Raw genomic sequence first — 18,613 nt, forward strand, 5'->3', positions numbered from 1 at the left:
GGTGGGGTGGGAACCAGGTGGAAAGCTATGGGGGGAAAAAAAGAGGAACAACTGTAATAATCTGAACAATAAAGATTTAAGAACATTAAAAAAAAACATTTCCCATGAACATAACTTGCATGGTTCCTTAATATTTGTCCATATGGATGAATATATTACTTTAATTCTCCCATCTCTAGATATATCTATCTATCTATATTTCTATTTCTACATTTATATTTAAGACTCTCTTTCTCCCATCTTTAGGTATTTAGGCTATTTACAAATCACTCCACAATACTTTTTGGTATGTGTGTCTTAAGTTTTGTACACATTTCAGATAATTTCTTTAGAACAGATTCCTAGAAATAGGATCACTGTGTTAAAGGATATGAATATTTTTAAGACTCTTGACTGGCATTGCTAAATTGTTTTTTAGGAATGTTGAAATAATTTCCACTTCAACTAGAAATGTGTGAGAGTGTCTGAACTCCCTTAATCTAGTCAACACTGATTATTGTCTTTTTAAAAATGAATTTAAAAGGGCCATTCTATTTTAATTTCAGTTTTTATATCTTGACTGAACACTTTTTCTGGACTCCAAGTCTTATTTGCTCATGCTCTTGACCAACTCCAATGATTAATTTGAATGAGCTTAAGTATCTTAAGGATATGAAACTTTGCCTTGTATGCTGTGACACATATTTTCATTTAAGTTATTGTATACACAGGTTTGGTTTTATAAACTTTGTATTTTTATGGAGTCAAATCTATCAATCCTCAACTCTTAGACATTACTTATAAGTTTAATTAAATTTTAATTATTTAAATGGATAATGTAACAAATACTCATGTACTTGCCAGCTAAATTAATACTCATATTTTGCTTCTGTTTTAAAAAAAACACAAAATTACAGATGAAATTGAGATCTCCTTAATCTTCTTCCCAGTAACACTTCCCTCCCTCTTCCCCCTTCTCCCCCAGTTCCTTGTTATCTAGAGACAATGCCATCATGAATTTGGTGTGAGTCTAAATATGGCGCTATATTTTGATCACAAGTATATGTACCCATAAATAATGCATAGTACTGCTTAAGTGTGCTTTAAAAATTTATGTAAACTAGCATACTATTCATGTCATACTCTTGCAACTTGCTTAATAGAACTCAATATTCTGTTTTCAAAATGTATCCCATGTTGCTACATATAGATCTAATTAATTCCCTTTTATTGCCTGTATAACATGACTATACCACAACATTTTTTTTTCTTTCTTCTACTGATGTTCATTTTCATTGCTTCTGATTTTTTTGGGGGTGCAAACAGTGCTCAGTTAACATCTGTTCATGTCTCCTCATGCAGGTATGTGAGAGTTCTACCTAGAAAAGGAATTGCAAGATAACAGGGCACAATGAATTTATAATATAACCAGCTATTACCAGATTGCTCTTTTAAAATGGTTGTAAAGGAAAATTTGACTTAAACTTTGTCTAGGACAGAACATTTTTGTACATTATAATAAAAAAACATCTTTATGGAAAGAAATGAGATCTCTGATAAAATGTTTAAGCTCTGTTTACAGAGAGCTTAAATGTTTCATGGCGGGGAGATCAATATAATGCTATGAATGTTAATTAACTAGATAGGGGACTCCTTTGGAGGGTATGCGCAAACATTTTTTAAAATAAGCTTTAAATGAAAGGAAGACTTCTGGAAAGCTAGTTACTCACCCATGTTGACTGTCAGCTAGCTGTCTAATTTAATTATTATATATTTTATTACATATATTTGAGTCTGATTTAATTATTACATATATTTTTTCTTAAATACTTTTTTCCTAAATAGGTAAACCTGTTTTATTCTCATTTATTGTGTATAAACATTCTCATTCTTTTATGTATTTGCAAAGACTTTTATTGTCACATATTTTTATTCTCACCATTTTTTTTTCTTTATTGGCAGTGGTCGGCAAACTGCGGCTCACGAGCCACATGCGATTCTTTGGCCCCTTGAGTGTGGCTCTTCCACAAAATACCAGGTGCGGGCACGCATGTACAGTGTGATTGAAACTTCGTGGCAGAAGTCGATATTTTGTGGAAGAGCCACACTCAAGGGGCCAAAGAGCCGCATGTGGCTCGTGAGCCGTAGTTTGCCGACCACTGCCAATAAAGAAAAAAAAATTTGATCTCTCCCCCTTACTCCCACCCTCTCACCAGTTTTTGATCATTGTAAAATGGGGTTATCATTTTAAAAATTGTAAATCAATTATTTCAATAATTTTTAGTGAGTCTAAACATCTTACATTTTTGGTCATTTGAGTTTCCTGTTCGATGAATTTTCTGTTCATGTTCTTCATTAAATTTTTTCTTCAGTTGTTTGTCTCTTCTGTGTTGATTTATAGATTTTTTTTTAATGTGTGAGTTATACATATTTCAAATACCTTCTTATAGCTTGTTCGTACCTTTTACCTTTGTTATGGTATGTTTTGTTATAGAGAAATTTAAACTTTTTGTGTAGCCAAATCTGTTATTCATATTTGCTTCATGATTTCTGTTCACTTAGGTCTTAAGAAATCCTTTCTTATCCTGAAGTCCTAAAGGTAAACTTTAGTATTTTCTTCTACTTCTAAGGTTTCTTCTACATTTAGGCCTCTAATCTATCTGGAGTTGATTTATGTACATAATGTCTGGGAGGGACCTAATTTTATCTTTTCAATCTGGAAAGTCACCTGTCCCCATACTATTTTGAAAATATTTCATTTTCTTCTTTTTTTTAAAAAAAAGAATCTACCAAGTGTCTATATATTCTTGGGGCTATTTCTGGAATCTTTATCCTTTACCATTAATTTATCCCCACAGCAATAATCATGCTCTCATCTGTTTGTTTTTTTTGAGCTAACATTTGGTATTTATTATGTTACACAGGAATTGTTCTAAGGGATTTGTATGTATTATTTGATCATTACAATCCTGTTGGTAGATACTCTTAAAACACTAATTTTATTTTTTTAAATTTTTATTTATTTATCTTTATTGTTGAAAGTATTACAGATATCCTCTTCTCCCCCCGCCTCCATTAACCCCCTCCACCCTTCTCCTGCCCCACCCCAACACCCAAGCCTTCACTGCACCAGTGAACTATGAAAAGGGATGTGTCATTCCAGGCAGAAACTTTTAAAAGTCAGTCTGTGATTCTCTGAGTTCCCTCTCTTCCTCCACTGTGGTGACTGTAGATGCAAATGTTGATATTGAGTTGCCAGAAGATGAACACAGAACAGAAGATGCACCTGGAATTCTAAGCCACCACGTGGAGGACTGCGACTCCAGAGAGCCATCCAGACCCACCACACACTTTGCATGGGGAAGAGACAATCTTTTGCACTCTAGTGCTATTGACTAGCTATGTGACCTTCACCAGGTCCTTTTGCTTCCATTTTTAACATCCAGAAAATGACAAGATTAATTTATTCATTCAGTTAGTTCCCATTATATATTGAGCTCCTACCAGGCACTGTGTGAACTTGGAAAAATAACAGTAAAAACGGTGCAATCCCTGCACTCAAGCACTTTCCAAGTTAATAAATATCTATTGTTGATTTTCAGTTCTGAAATTCCAGAATTTTATTAAAAGGCAACAGCAAGAACAAGCCCTCCAGCATCATATTCCAGAGAGTGAGGCATTTTCTCAGGAGTTTTCTCCTTCTTTCTAAATCCACTTAGCTACAGTGTCAACTCCATCACCGCAGCTGATGCAGAAACACTCATCATTTTCAATCACTAGCGTATGTTACAGTGTACATATGGTGAAAAAATAAATAAAGCAGTCTTTGGACCATCCTCACAGCAATTTTGAATTTAGTGGACACAACACTTCATAAAAAAAATAGAAGAAAATCAGTTTGATTGAGAAATACCCAGGCAGATAACTGCCAAAGATGTACAATCTAGATATTAAAGACTTTTTCAGTTACTTATGAATAAACCAAATTATAAAACTAAAAAATTTGAAAACTAAAAAATTATAAAACTAAAAAATTTGCAGTTAACTTTCCTCTAGATGACTATCTGTATAAAATAAAAGAAATACGAATAGGTATACTTGTGAGCATGCGCAAAACTGATCTGCCAAGTTTTAAAAAATCTCCTAGGACTTGAAACATCATGCCAAGTTCTAATTTACTGGTGACCTCTAGTTAAAATACAGTTCACAATGAAAAATTTATAAGAATTTGAGGCATTGTCTCTAGACATGATACCCAGTTTAACAATTGAGTGAAATATACAAAGAATTCCATTCTACTTTGTATTGGTGCAATTGTGGCATTTCCTTTATTCTTTCATACTGCATACCTAATTCTTAAACCAAAGCCAAAAATAGTGATGCAATAGTTGAATGTGTCTTCAGTGTCTTACCCTAAATAAACTTCTGATGAATCAGACCCATATGTCATCCTTTCACAATCCTTCATCACTTAAGAGGTATTGAGTTAATTTTACAATATAACAGTTTTTGATTAATTTGCTACTTGTTTGTTCTTTGAATTTATTTAATATTGGTATGTTTACTCCCCTTCTCAATAGTAAAACAAAGACAAAACCATGATCATATATGTATTCTCATAACCTCTGGTTTGCTTAGTAAGCATCCAATGGTTATTACTGTGTTTTCTTAAAGGTAAGGCAAGAATAATCAAGATCTTTGAGTATAGAGAAGATGGTGATATTTGCTAAGGAGAGATCAATAACCAATCTCTATTCTCATTGTACATATTCTACTTTCCCTGAGTGATTCAATTCACTGTCATAATGTCAAGTTCTACCTTATGTTTTCCAAACCCATACCTCCAGTCCTGGTCTTCCTGAGATCCATTTCAACCACCATCATCACATGGTTACCTATACAAACAACTTCAACTCAAATATGTAACTGAGATCCATTTCAACCACCATCATCACGTGGTTACCTATACAAACAACTTCAACTCAAATATGTAAGCCAGAATGCTTTACCTTCTTTTCCCACAGTGGCTTCCTTTGTGGTCTCTCTTTTTCAGGATGGAGCCATCATCCATTTACCCCCACGATGCGCCTGGAATCATCCTTGGTTCTTCCAGTTTCCTTATCAGGCACCAAGTGCTGTTGATTCTACTTCTTTAAGAGCCTTGCACCCATCGTCTTCCTACAATGTCCAGCTTTGATTCATGCCTTCATTTCCTACCTGATTACAGTAACAGCTTCCTAAGTAGTCTTCCTGCCTCCAGTCAGCTTTCCTCCAATCATTCTCCGCATATTCGGGCCTGCAACTTCTCTCACACACAAAACTGACCATGTCAGTGTAGGTCCATGTCAGTTTCACTTTACTGATTGGATGGGTGTAGTTCCACATTCTGATATTTTCCAAGTTTGGGGGCCTGCTGAGGTGGTCTCAGGCCACTGTGTCCTGAGAGCTATGGCCCTGCTTCCACACTCTTAAAATGCTCTGGGTCTCAAGTCATACTTGCCTGCCTCAGCACAGCTCCTTCTCCCTGACCATGCTTTCTCTTCCTGTTCACCTTATCTACTTTTTTTTGTGTGTGGTGATTGCAGAGGACAAGGGCATGACAGGAAGTTTGGAAGGAAGAAATGAAAGGCACTGAAAAACCTGGAGCCCCGTTCACTGGTGCTCTTTCCCTTTCGATCCTGGGGTCCATGGTCTTCTTTTGTAAAATGTTTTCTATTCCACGTCATAGGAATAGCTTTTAGTGGGTTGTACTATGTCAGTCTGTGAGCCTCAAACAGCAGTGCCAACGTTTAGCTAAGCTACTCCAGGATATTGCTGCGTTGGCATCCATCAGCCCATGAGGGGCCTTAAACTGACACTGGCCGCCTAATGCAAGTGCATGTTCCAGACAACAGCCTACAGAGTCACGAGCAAATAAAAGTTTCTGCTATGATTTCCCCAACAGCCCTGTGATCAAGTTTTCCCTGCTTCCCAGGGCCTTCTCCTTGGGTGTGCCTTAGGTAAGACTTTCATGGGCTTACCAAAACCCCACTCTTTTTGGTTTGAATTGGACAAGCTGGCCTTAGCCTGGGAACCCAAAAGTACTCTCTCCACAGACCCCAAATAAAGGCATGTGTCCCAGAACCTCTCTCTCTCTCTCTCTCTCTCTCTCTCTGCACCCTCACTTAACCTCCCCAAGTGGCCCCTCGAGGCCTGCTGTGTACTTCCTCCAGGACCTGTGAGTAATAAACTTGTCTATTTCAGTTTCTCTTCTGGTCTTTTGTTGTATGGGGGTCACCATCTGGCACCCTGTGCCCCACTTCACAAATGTTGATTTAACAAAGTCACAATAGGCGATGACCCTGTCTACTGACACCGCTCTAACCTGAGGCCACTGCAGCACCACATGAAATTTGGTGCTATATTACTTAATAAGTGTTTTCTAAAATAATAATAAAAGAAGATCAAGGAGAGAAGGAAAAAATGAAACTGTTGAGACATAGGCAAACTGCTTCAAGATAATCTTGAATCTTAGTTTAAAATAACATATCCTGGGAAAGAAGCATTTACCTTCTGCTGTGGAAATGTGGACTCCAGCATGGCTGTTTCGAAGCTGTGAGCACCCTCTGCCTGGGTCTTCTCCCACAGAGATCTGAGAAATTGCACAGAACGGCTCTGGATGGATAGGGGCTCCGGAAATAGGCTCTGAAAGGGCATTAGTGAGAAAAACATGTTGTCTCTTGTCTCCCCAAGATTGTTTGATTGGCTACAGTGCACTATTTGGGCTTGATTTGAACTTTAACATGGTTTAAATTTAAATAGAAGAACAAAGCTACCTTGAAGATTGAACATATGATATATTTTAGGCTTTTTATTATTATAGACTAGAGGCCCGATGCACGAAATTCATGCAAGAGTAGGCCTTCCTTCCTCCAGCTGCTGGCACCGGCTTCCCTCTGGCAGCCAGGACCTAGGCTTCCCTCACAGCCCCGGCTTCGTCCAGAAGGTCTTCCGGGAGGATGTCTGGTCTAATTAGCATATTACACTTTTTTTATTATAGAGAGAAAAATTAAAAGTATTGAATAAGATTTTCAAGGCAGTTGACATTGATCTCTATAAATATGCCTAATCTTTGTAACATAGTATTTACTTCAATAATTTCCCAAGCATGTTACCCAATTGGAAAATGGTCAATATAAATATTTATTTTTCAAAGCTCTGAGAATTAATGTATAAAATTAAATCTAAAGCACAAATATCAGAGTAGATTATGAAGACTAGAAATTAAATAATTGAGTGTTCATTTTGCACATATCCAAATATGAACATTGTGAATAGAAGTGTGGGAAACAAAAAACATTTTTAATCCTAAAATGTATAATGGATGGATATTCCTAGAACTTTAAGATATTCTAAGTGTTAGATAACAAGATTGTTATGTAAAGAAAATCACATTTATGTATATTTCATTCAAACTAATGAAAATAAAAAGTTCAAAGGAAAATTTAAATTGTGTTTGTATATTTACTAATCTATTATGTTTTTAATAGTTATTTACATGTTGTGATGTAAAGTGTTATAACTTTAAATGTGAACATTTCAAGTCAAAGAAACAATTTTATAAAAACATACAGAACATAACAGAGAGCATAAAATATTATTTATAAACACACAAAACCATTTATGTATTATATTTTATACTGAGGTATGACAAAATTATGATATTGGCGTATAAATCCTATTTTCTATGACAATGATATCCAAGCATCGACTTATGAAACTATGTAGTTTGTGCATAAGAAATTTCTATTTAGTAAATAAAAATTAGTAAGTTTTTCCCGAGAAATATGTCATTACTATAAAGATGAGCTATTTGGACTGAGTGGGGAAAGGTGAAGAACTTTATACTCTAAGTGGCCTGCAGATTAAAAAAGGCTAAGAGCCAGTACCAGGTAAGCTGATTATGCACCCATAATGTGGACACATCTGAGAATTTATTTATTACCAGAAAGTTATGTAGCACATGATTTTTCATTTAAAGAGGAGCAGAGTCTGGCCAGCATGGCTCAGTGGTTGAGTGTCAACCTATGAACCAGGAGGTCACAGGTTCAATTCCCGGTCAGGGCACATGCCCAGGTTGCAGGCTCAATTCCCAATAGGGGGCATGCAGGAGGCAGCTGATCAATGATTCTCATCATTGATGCTTCTATCTATCTCCCTTCCTCTCTGAAATCAATAAAAATATATTTTTAAAAAATAAAGAGAAGCAGAGCCTGACTTAATTAATCATCAGTCCAAAGAGGAGCGTTTAGACTGGAATCAGTGAGTTCAAGAGTTCCATGAATCTGTTAAATTGATGCAAGGCTGTGTTTGTAATCGTGAAGTCAAAGATTTGTGTTTTTTTTTCAAATCTTTTATTGATGTTGTGAAGCCAGGGCTTATCCAGACCACACATTATCAAAGCTATGGAAAAAGAAAGGAGCCATTACAGTAAAATGAACAAAGACGAAAAGCAGTATAAACATGCTTTGGGGCGATTTTGCTTAAAGAAAAAGACAAAGAATCAGACTATGTCAATAAAATAAGATAAAGGGGCAAAAATAAAAGCAAGTTTTCTTGGTTTGTTTTCAGAAAACCGACAACTGTTAAGAACAAAGCCAAAGATCAAACCAAATACAAAATCACTGATGAAAACTATTTGAAAACTGTAAGTAAAGTAATTAAAGTAAAATAAGGTCATTCTTTTAAGAAATGGAACAAAAATCAATGCTTTTTTTTGTTGTATTCCAATACAACTTGATTCACATCAAAACACGAGTTGTGAGTTATTAAGTCTTATAGAATAGGTGATAGATAGTCTTAAGGCACATCTAAGCTGTCTCTTTTCTTAATTACTATAGTTCCACTTTATGGTTATGATACATTCAGCTGCTTTTATTTATAAAATATAACTGCCTGGTTGTGACTTTTGCAGGGGGTATAATAGAAATATTTTATTAATAGAAGTAAATAAACTATCTTACCACTTGGCCTAATTTTTAAGCATCTTACAGCATTTGAATTCTGTTTTTCCCTCCTTTCTTTTCTGTACCTGCCTGCATCCATTCATTTTATTTTTTAACACATGTGCAATAATGAAAAGACTACTGGATCAGGAGTCAGGTAATCTGAATTCTGCCCTTCAATTTTCTTTTTTTAAAATTTTTTTTTATTAGTTAAGGTATTACAAATGTGTCCTCATCCGCCCCATTAACCCCCAACCTCCCCACACACACACACACACTCATGCTCCCATCCCCCTGTTGTCCATGTCCATTGGTTTGGCTTATATACATGTATACAAGTCCTTCAGTTGATCTCTTCCTGCCCTTCAATTTCTTATCAGTAAAAATGATGTCTAAGGTCTCTTGTATTACTAACACTTTATAATCTGTATTATAATTTTACATGAAAATTTAATGCATTTGAGATAAATATTTCCGTTAAAGAATCTTTTTTTTTGCCTTCATGTCATTTCTTTTTTTTCTTTGTTGTGAGTATTACATATGTCTCCCTTTTCCCCCCATTGACCCCTCCAGCCATTCCCCGCCTTGCCCCAGCCCTCACCACCCCATTGTCTGTGTCCATGGGCCATGCATAGCATACAAGGTCCTTGGTTGATTACCTCCCACCCACCAACCCTCCCCCACCTTCCCTCTGCGATTCCACACTCTGTTCCATGCTTCCATGTTCTGGATCCACTTCGTTCATCAGTTTATTTTGTTACTTAGCTAAAAGAAGAATCTTTTTTAATGCTAAAACATTTGCATCAAAATTTTAATTATTAAGTTGAAAGTTTCTTGTTATGAAATTTTACCTATAGTGATATATTTTGTGCAAAAAATAGCATTCCAGTATTTTAACAATGTCTAAAAGGGTGTGCCAACATGAAAATTAACTGGAGATTGAGACTATAAATAAAGGCTAGCTCTACATTAGGAAAGCTCTTCCCCCAAATAAGCTGGTATTTTTGTTGTTTCACAAAAAAGTATTTTCCCTTTTATTTTCCTTTTTTTATAAATGAACTAGAGGCCAATGACGAAATTTGTGCAAGGGGCTCAGCCCTCGCAGCCCTGGCTTTGTCCGGAGGGTCGTCTGGAAGGATGTCTGGTCTAATTAGCATATTATGCTTTTATTATTATAGAATATTAATAGGGTTGGTCTCCTGATTAGTAATCCAGAACTTTTTATAAGAAAAGTATCCTAAAATATTTTTTAAAATCCTTATTAAAAATTAGTGATGAAATGTGTATGCATTGCTGTTCCCTACATATCAACTTTGGTCACATAATAATTCAGTAAAAATGATCATAAACTCATACCAACGAGCCACGATGAACTTAGCTTATACACACCTGCTGAAACAGAAACATGATCTGGATCCACGGCTGAGGTTCTTGGCTGATGAGAATAAAACTGGATTTACTGTACAGGCAGTAATGGCCCTTCAGGGAGCAGGTGAAGAACAACTTGGCTACACAACTTCTAACAGAATCTAGGAATAAATACACATAGCATTGAACATTCGAGTCTTCTCGGAGTTACACTTTATACTTCAACACACAAACACCTTTCGAAATCCATTCTTCAGCTTTCAGTCTGACAACCAGTAACTCCAAACAGCTGTGTATTTGGGAGTGAATCCACTTCATGGAATGCAGATTTAAATGCAGATGCTTTTATCCATCTTTCTCTGGTTTTAGTGAACAATGCATGAGGAATCTCCAAGCAACTAACACAGCAGAGTTAACTTCTCTCCAATAAAAAGGGAGATACTGTGTCATTTCCTTCTTATTGGGCACCTTGAAAGGATAATGTGGGAGGAATAAGCAAGTGGATGGAGGAAACCCAGCCATTTTTGGACGGTGGATGGTGTGTCATGAATCAGGGCCCCGGTTCACTTGATTGTGCAGGGGCCACGCAGACAGCCTCCAAAGTAGCTGGCCAGAAGTGTGGCTTCCTGTGAACTGGCCTGGTCTGATTCTAAAAGGTCATTTCATCTTGAGGAGCTTCAGCAAGGAAGCTTAATAAGATCATCCTTTAGGGACAAGAAAGTGGGGGAAGACAGTGGTAGTGGAATAGAGTAGAAGTGGTGAGAAGTCATGTATAGGAGGAGCCATTTAATCTTTACAATCCTACAAGATGGGCATTATTCTTGCTATTTTAAAGATGATGAAGCTTAGCCTATTTGAAGGTCAGGGTGACCTTGGTACATGACACACAAGAGATGCTCCTCAGAGAATATCCAGACAGATGAATGATGCTCAGAGATCCAGAAAAAAAATATTGCTGAAGGCTGCCTAACTTGTGGCAGAACCAGGATTTGAAGTCAGCTGAACTGATGCCATGTTGGAACGCTTTACCGGGGATCTTAAAATCTGTAGTCATATTAACAGTTCATGGAGTATTTATTGCTTCAGAATTAATCTGACATTTTACATGAAACATGTTGAAAGTTAATAGATTCAGTATGCCCTACGATTAAAAATGGAAATGGATTAGCATTTATTAAAAGGGGATGGGGACCCTAATAAGGTGACAGAGTCAGTCCCTATCCTTGCTCCATTAGGTGTGAAGGCATAACAGGCTTTTCAGGAAGAGTTTGGAAGCGTTCAGGGAAGGCGGCCAGTGACAGATTAGAGAAGAAGGCATTGGAAACAGAGCAATAAATCCACAAGGCAATTTAGAAGTATATACTGGAATCTTAATAGTATAAACAGCTTTCTGTGATTCTGAAACATTGGTATGAAAGAACTAGTTTTCATGAAGTTAATTGTTTTGGGGAATTAAAAAATGTTGGGTTGAGCATTCAATATCCTTCTTTAAAATCAGAAATCATTCCTGCATTCTGAGGGTGAATGATGGGTCATGACATGTAAAGAGAGTTTGGAAGTTTCAGTGGGAAAGACCAGGAGGCCTGGATCTGGGAAAGAAAGACCTCAGAATCGAATGGAGCACCTATCGAGTTAAAATTGCCCTATCAGAAATTGTTTGACAAGGGTAATGAAAAATACATTTTGGCACCGATGCTCTGAAGTTTGGAACTTAATATATACTAGAGAAATAAGAAACAAGTAGATCAAGAGAGCCACACCAAAAATGGTATTCGAAATAAATTGAATGTATATAGACATTGAGATAGCAACATGTTTCTCTTTAATAGAAAGTTTCAAAAGCAAAGTTCTTTCCTAAGAACCCATGTCAGTTGTAAGTTGAACTTCAGACCTCTGCCATGAAAAAAGTTTTTGTCTATTTCCTACACTAAATTCTTACTGCTCATTCATGTTTTCTTTTTGAAAATGAACATTGCTTAGATTTATTTACTCACCCAGAGTCTACCAGCTTTCTATACACAAACCACAGGGGTCCCAGATCACATTAAATGGGTGAAGTGGTAGAGCAGAGACCTTTCACTTAGAAGCATATGCACTGGCTGGAAAAATAAATCAGTTCTGTGACAGAAGGTTTTTGTCAATATTTTCAGTAAAGCTGACCTGTATCAATATTTTTCTTCTCATTTTTTCCCCCCAGAGCTTTCCAGGCTTGGAAAGTTTTCCCCACAGTATTAATATTTAGTTGTTAATTTTTCTCTGTAATTTTCCTCCCTCCTGTTCATTCAATGGTATTGAATGGTAAACATGCAATAAATTGTTGTTGAATAAATAAATGTCAGACACTGTGTGAGAGCAAGAGGGACCATGATGTTGACCCTACTCTATAGAGGCTTACAGCACAATAGAAATGTCTATAAACAACATTGCTTATAAACATCTAGAAACAACATTTATAAAAAAAATTTTTATGCCCATGAGATGATGGAGGGACACACTATTATGACTCTCAGAGAAATGAGCAGCTTATTCTCCCTGAGGAGGAAATATTTGAGGTGAACCATGAAAGATGATCATGATTTTGAACTTAGAAAAAGTGTGAGGGAGATAAACATTGTAAGTGTAGGGAACACCCTAAAAAATAATCACACAAGGTATGAATGTTCCAGGTAATTCCAGGTAGTAAATTTAGTATATATGGGTCATTAAGACATGGTATACTCATACAATTGATGCCCAAAGGGTTGTTCATTTTTCTAGACTTACATGAAGAGAGAGATTAAATGGTAGAACCATCAGAAAGAGCATCTATACAAATTTTCTTAAGTCCATGAGATACTGGAGTTTTGGGAGGAAAACCACAGAGGTAAAGTGACATTTTCGTCATAGCATACCATTTGATCAACATGACTTATGACTATTGATGTTGACCTTGATCACCTGGCTGAGGCAGTGTTTACCATGTTTCTCCACTGTAAAGGTAATCTCTCCCCCCACCCCCCCTCACACTTTCCACACTGTACTCTTTTATTTTTAATCCTCACCTGGGGATATTTTTCCATTGATTTTTTAGAAAGTGGAAGAAAGAGGGAAAGACAGAAACATCAATGTCAGAGAAACACATTGATTGGTTACCTCCTGCATGCACCCTGACTATAGCTCAGGCTGGGGAGGAGCCTACAATCAAGGTACGTGCCCTTGACTGGAATCGAACCCAGGACCCTTTGGTCCATGGGCCAATGCTCTACCCACTGGGCCAAACTGGTCAGGGCTCCACATTGTATTCTTTGAAGGGAAGTTACTATGTGAAAGTGGGGAGTTTGCTTACCTCCTTGAGGGCAAAATAGCTACATAAATTATGTGAAATTCCTCTGCATAGATTTGTCTCTTCCTTCTCCAGTTATTTTATTCAAATTATTTAGTTAATTATTCTATCAGTATGTGCATATAAATATTTACTTCATATTTTAATACTATTTTATTTTTGCTCTGATTGTTCCAGCTTTGGCCATTAAGAGTTCTTTCAGTTGGCTCCTGTATCCATTTCATGTGCCCTCATCATTGTGTGGGTGAATGTGTGTGTGTGTGTGTGTGTGTGTGTGTGTGTGTGTGTGTGTGTATGGCTTTTTTTTGTACTTATTTACTTTCTGGAACTAAAAGATACTCCTGGCTCGTTTTGTATGTTTCCTGCCCCTCTCTTGGAATCAGTCATTTCTCCAAGGAGTTCTGGTTCCTTTTATTGGAGAACTAGAGGCCTGTTGCATGAAATTTGTGCACGGGGGTGGGGGGGGAGAGTGTCCCTCAGCCCAGCCTGTGCCCTCTCACAATCCGGGACCCCTCGGGTAGGGTCCCTAGGCATGGCCGGTGATCAGGGCCTATTAGGGCTTTCCTTCCCCCAGCTGTTGGCAGCTAGCCCTGCCCCTGACACTGCCCCTGCTTGCCATCTGTGCAGCACTGCCCCCCTGCCCCCTCCGCACCTCCGCCACTGGTCGCCTCCCTCTGTGGGTGACAGGCATGGGGTGCGATCGTTGGCTGGACCTGAGCCTCCATCTGCGGGCGATGATTGGCTGGCCCCACACACCTGCCACAGTGTTGCTGGCTGGTGGCCTGAGCCTTCCTCTGTGGGGCGATCGATCTCAGGGCCCCCAGATCGATCTCACTGTAGAGGTAGGCCCCGCTCACCTGCCGCAGCACCACTGGCCGGGTAGCCTAGGCCTTCCTCTTTGGGGCAATTGATTGCGGAGCCTCACCATCAATCACCCCGCAGAGGTAGCCTGGGCCTCCCTCTGCGGGGCGATTGTGGGGTGATGGCCGGGCCCCCCAACCAATTGCACCGCACCTGCCTTGGCTGGCCTGGCGCCAGTGCGTGTCATAGTGTGGTCGTCCGGAAGGTCGTCTGGATGGTCATTCTGCTGTTTGGGCGTTCCGTCAATTTACATATTATGCTTTTATTATTATAGATGGTATTAGAAACCAAGATCTGGGTTCTAGGTGTGCTTGTTGCTACTGAGGCAGCATTACTCCTTGGCCCTCTCAGCTAAAAGAGTGAGAAATAATATATGTACACATATGCAAAGTTTTTTCTATATATAACTGTCTTTATCTATATTAAACTAAACATAAGTTCATATGATGACTTCAATTCTAATTCTTTACCACATGGAAAGTTTTAGCCTTGCTTACCTATAACTCCCACATCAATAGTGAGGAGCCTAACTTCCATTCCTTTTTTTAAAAAATACATTTTTATTGATTTTAGAGAGGAAGGGAGAGGGAGAGAGAGATAGAAACATCAATGATGAGAGATAATCATTGATTGGCTGCCTCCCGCATGCCCTCCACCAGGGATTGAGCTTGCAACCCAGGCTTGTGCCCTTGACCAGAATCAAATCGAGGACCTTCATTCTGTGGGCCAATGCTCTATCCACTGAGCCAAACTGCTAGGGTGCCTAGCTAGCTCCCATTTTGTTAGTGTTTTTATCTCTGTGCACTACAGAAGGCAGAAAATCTCTCTCTCTCTCTCTCTCTCTCTCTCTCTCTCCTCTCTCCTCTCTCTTTCTTAAAAACCTTTGTGTATTTAGCCTCTACTATAGTGCTTGGCATAGAGAGGCTTCTTTCAAAATATAATAATAATATCTCTATATATAAAAGCCTAAGTGACCAGCCGACCGTTCGACCAGCCGACGGGTAGCTATGACGTGCACTGACCACCAGGGGGCAGATGCTCAATGCAGGAGCAGAAACCACAGGCATGGAAACATGGAACAGACTGATGAATCTCAGAGGGAAGGAGGAGTGGGGAGAGTGGGAAGAGATTAACCAAAGATCTTATATGCATACTAGAGGACTGGTGCATTTGTGCACTAGTGGAGTCCCTCGGCCTGGCCTGTGCCTTCTCGCAATTTGGGACCCCTCAGGGGATGTCAGAGAGCCAGTTTTGGCTCGATCTCTGCAGTCCAGGCTGAGGGACCCCATTGTGCACCAGGCTTCTAGTTTTATTATAATCTTTCTGGAGCAACAAAGCTAAAAACAGTAGGATAGTCTCATGAATATGAGAAAGTATAATATAATATTTTGATGTTTAAATTTTATCTTACTTTTAACTACACAGTCCACATGGTCATATCTAACATGAGAGATATAGCTGTTTATTAATGTGAATATTCTTCCTTAGTTTTGGCACTTGTATTTTAGCTGTATTCCAGGTACCAGTTATATTATGATCTTGTTAAGAAAATACTTCTGTATTTGTTTCATTTTTGTAAAATGCTAAAAAAACACAAAAACATTAGAAATGTGGAAAGTATACCAATTAACATTTTGGAAAACATTCTAAAATTAGAAATAGTCTTAAATGAAATCATGAAGTTTCAGAAAGGAGTTATAATCTATAGTAATAAAAGCATAATATGCTAATTAGACCAGATGTCTTTCCGGACAAAGCTGCGGTGGCAGGGGCCAAGGCAGAGGTGGTAGAGGCCCAGCCGATGTGGTGGCAGGGGCCAAGCCCCTTCCACGAATTTCATGCGTCAGCTCTCTAGTTTTGTAATAATGTTTTAAAAGTCTAGTGGAAATTCTAAATCAAACAAAACCATAATAAAAAGTAAGATTTTAGTTTATGTGTGTGTGTATGTGTGAATTACTTAAAATATTACAGCAAGTTAATATGTGGAATAACTAATATTAGTGTTTACTTTTATACCAATCACTCTGTTAGGTGTTTCATATAATTATCATTTTATCCCCATAGTTATCTATGATTATCTCTATTTTTACTTAAGAGGTTAAAGTATCAGAGAGTTAAGTGACTTAATCAAATAAAATGCAGAACCAAGATTTGGATTCAAGTTCATCAAAATGTAAGACCTATGTTTTGTTCACAAAATGATACTACCTCCTCCACAGTAATTGTCTAGTGGACTTGAACTTGCCTCCCCAGCCGAGTTACCTATAATTTCCGTGGGGATAGGGCAGACAATCCAAAATAAATTGTCTGTCTTTAATAAGACCACACCAGTTGTCCAGACCTAGAAATATAACCTAAGGCATTAATGTTTATGTAATTCCCATATAGTCAGCAAAATTCACTAACCTGGTGGTAGGACAAATCCTATATAATAAAAGCCTAATATGCAAGTCGACCGCAGGACAAATTCTATATAATAAAAGCCTAATATGCAAGTCGACCAAATGGCAGAATGACTGGTCGCTATGATGCGCACTGACCACCAGGGGGCACACACTCAATGCAGGAGCTGCCCCCTGGTGGTCAGTTCACTCCCACCGGGGGAGCGCCGCTCAGCCAGAAACTGGGCTCATGGCTGGTGAGCGCAGTGATGGTGGCGGGAGCCTCTCGTGCCTCCGCTGCAGGTGGGCGGTAAGGAGTGAGGGGTTCCAGTCTGTGAGAGCCCCAGACAGCGAGAGGGATGTCTGACTGTCAGCGTAGGCCCGATCCCCCGGGGGTCCTGGACTGCGAGAGGGTGCAGGCTGGGCTGAGGGACTACCCCCTCCCTGCCCAGTGTACAAATCTTGTGCACCGGGCCTCTAGTCTTTTCATAAGTCTAAAGGGCCATGGCAAATCTATAAAGAGAAGCTCTTTCTAGGCCTGTGTAAAGTAAAAATAATTGGCTTCTTTTATCCCTAAATATAGTAGGAGAAAATAGGGGAGTGTTCTGAACCCAGAGGAAATAATCAAAATGAATAGGCTCAGAGGTGAAGAAAGCTAAAGGGAGGGCTGTGGTGTTAACTTTAATGGCCTGTGATCTGCTATCAGTTGATAAGTGGTTTTACTACTTATCTATATTGGATCTGAGAAAAACACCCTTCTTCTTGGTAGACTAGACACATGACTCACCTCGCAGGGCGGCCAGTTATGTATAATCGATGCGATCACATACTTTTTATTTAGACATTAGTGCCTTTTAAGAATAAAAATAGAATATGGCTTTGATTTTTATTATAGCTAGTAGAAATATCAAAGAGTTGGCTTTATTTTTTGGAAAAAGGAATGTTAGCTCTTGTTTTGAATTATTTACCAAACTTACACTGTGAAAAGTCCTCCAGCTAAATAAGGGTCAACTAAAAGAGTCTGGCTTGTTTCCCAGGTTTTTCAACTGAGTCATTCTTCTCCACATCCAAACTATATTTCTAGAATGATTTATAAAATTCAAACGTGGGACTATTTTGCTGAAATTGCTAAATTGCACATATATATAAGCAACAGATTCAGAGAAGGCATTTGGGGGGACTTAGCAGGAAGGGAGCTAATTTTCATTGACTCCTTACTTTGTACCTAGGTGCAGGTGCAACGTATTACATTGAACACTCATGATGTAGATCTTGTTCTCCCTGTTTTATGGAGAAGGAAATCTCAAGATCAAACTTCCAGGAAGCAAATGAGCTAGAATTTGACCCCAAGTTCCAGAGTTCATTCTCCTTGGAATGAATCAGAAAATAAAGGTAATAGAAGTACCTCAAAAAGCAAGTATGGTCCAGTGGAAAGATCCTTGGCCCAGGTGTCAGATAACCAGGGCCTTAGTGGGTAGACTATTGTTCTCTTTTCTCCCTGTCCTCTTGCTGCTTCTTCTCCTGTTTTTAATTTAAATTCTTTATTGTTTAAAGTATTACACATGTCTCCCCTTTCCCCCATTGTGTCCTCTTGTTTCTTATCTGTAAAATGGGATAGGCTAAAAAACTGATCTAGAATGTACTTTCTAAAATTTTATATTTTTATTTGCTTATTATCTTTCTCACTCTAGGGCAGTGGTTCTCAACCTTGGTTGCAC

The 18,613-nt window shown here is 38.3% G+C and overlaps 1 protein-coding gene across 1 annotated transcript in view; it reads right to left on the reverse strand.

Annotated features, from left to right (window-relative positions):
* Nucleotides 1-18,613, reverse strand: part of LOC102263838 (ventricular zone-expressed PH domain-containing protein homolog 1) — a 110,553-nt gene that overhangs the window by 43,666 nt on the left and 48,274 nt on the right. Inside the window, exons 4-5 of the mRNA XM_014546241.1 lie at nucleotides 10,353-10,492; nucleotides 6,529-6,663 (exon numbers count right to left, since the gene is read on the reverse strand). Coding sequence (XP_014401727.1) covers nucleotides 6,529-6,663; nucleotides 10,353-10,492 — 275 coding nt within the window. The remainder of the gene's footprint in view (nucleotides 1-6,528; nucleotides 6,664-10,352; nucleotides 10,493-18,613) is intronic.

Source organism: Myotis brandtii, unplaced genomic scaffold (genome assembly GCF_000412655.1).
Source record: "Myotis brandtii unplaced genomic scaffold, ASM41265v1 scaffold436, whole genome shotgun sequence".
NCBI lineage: Eukaryota > Metazoa > Chordata > Mammalia > Chiroptera > Vespertilionidae > Myotis > Myotis brandtii.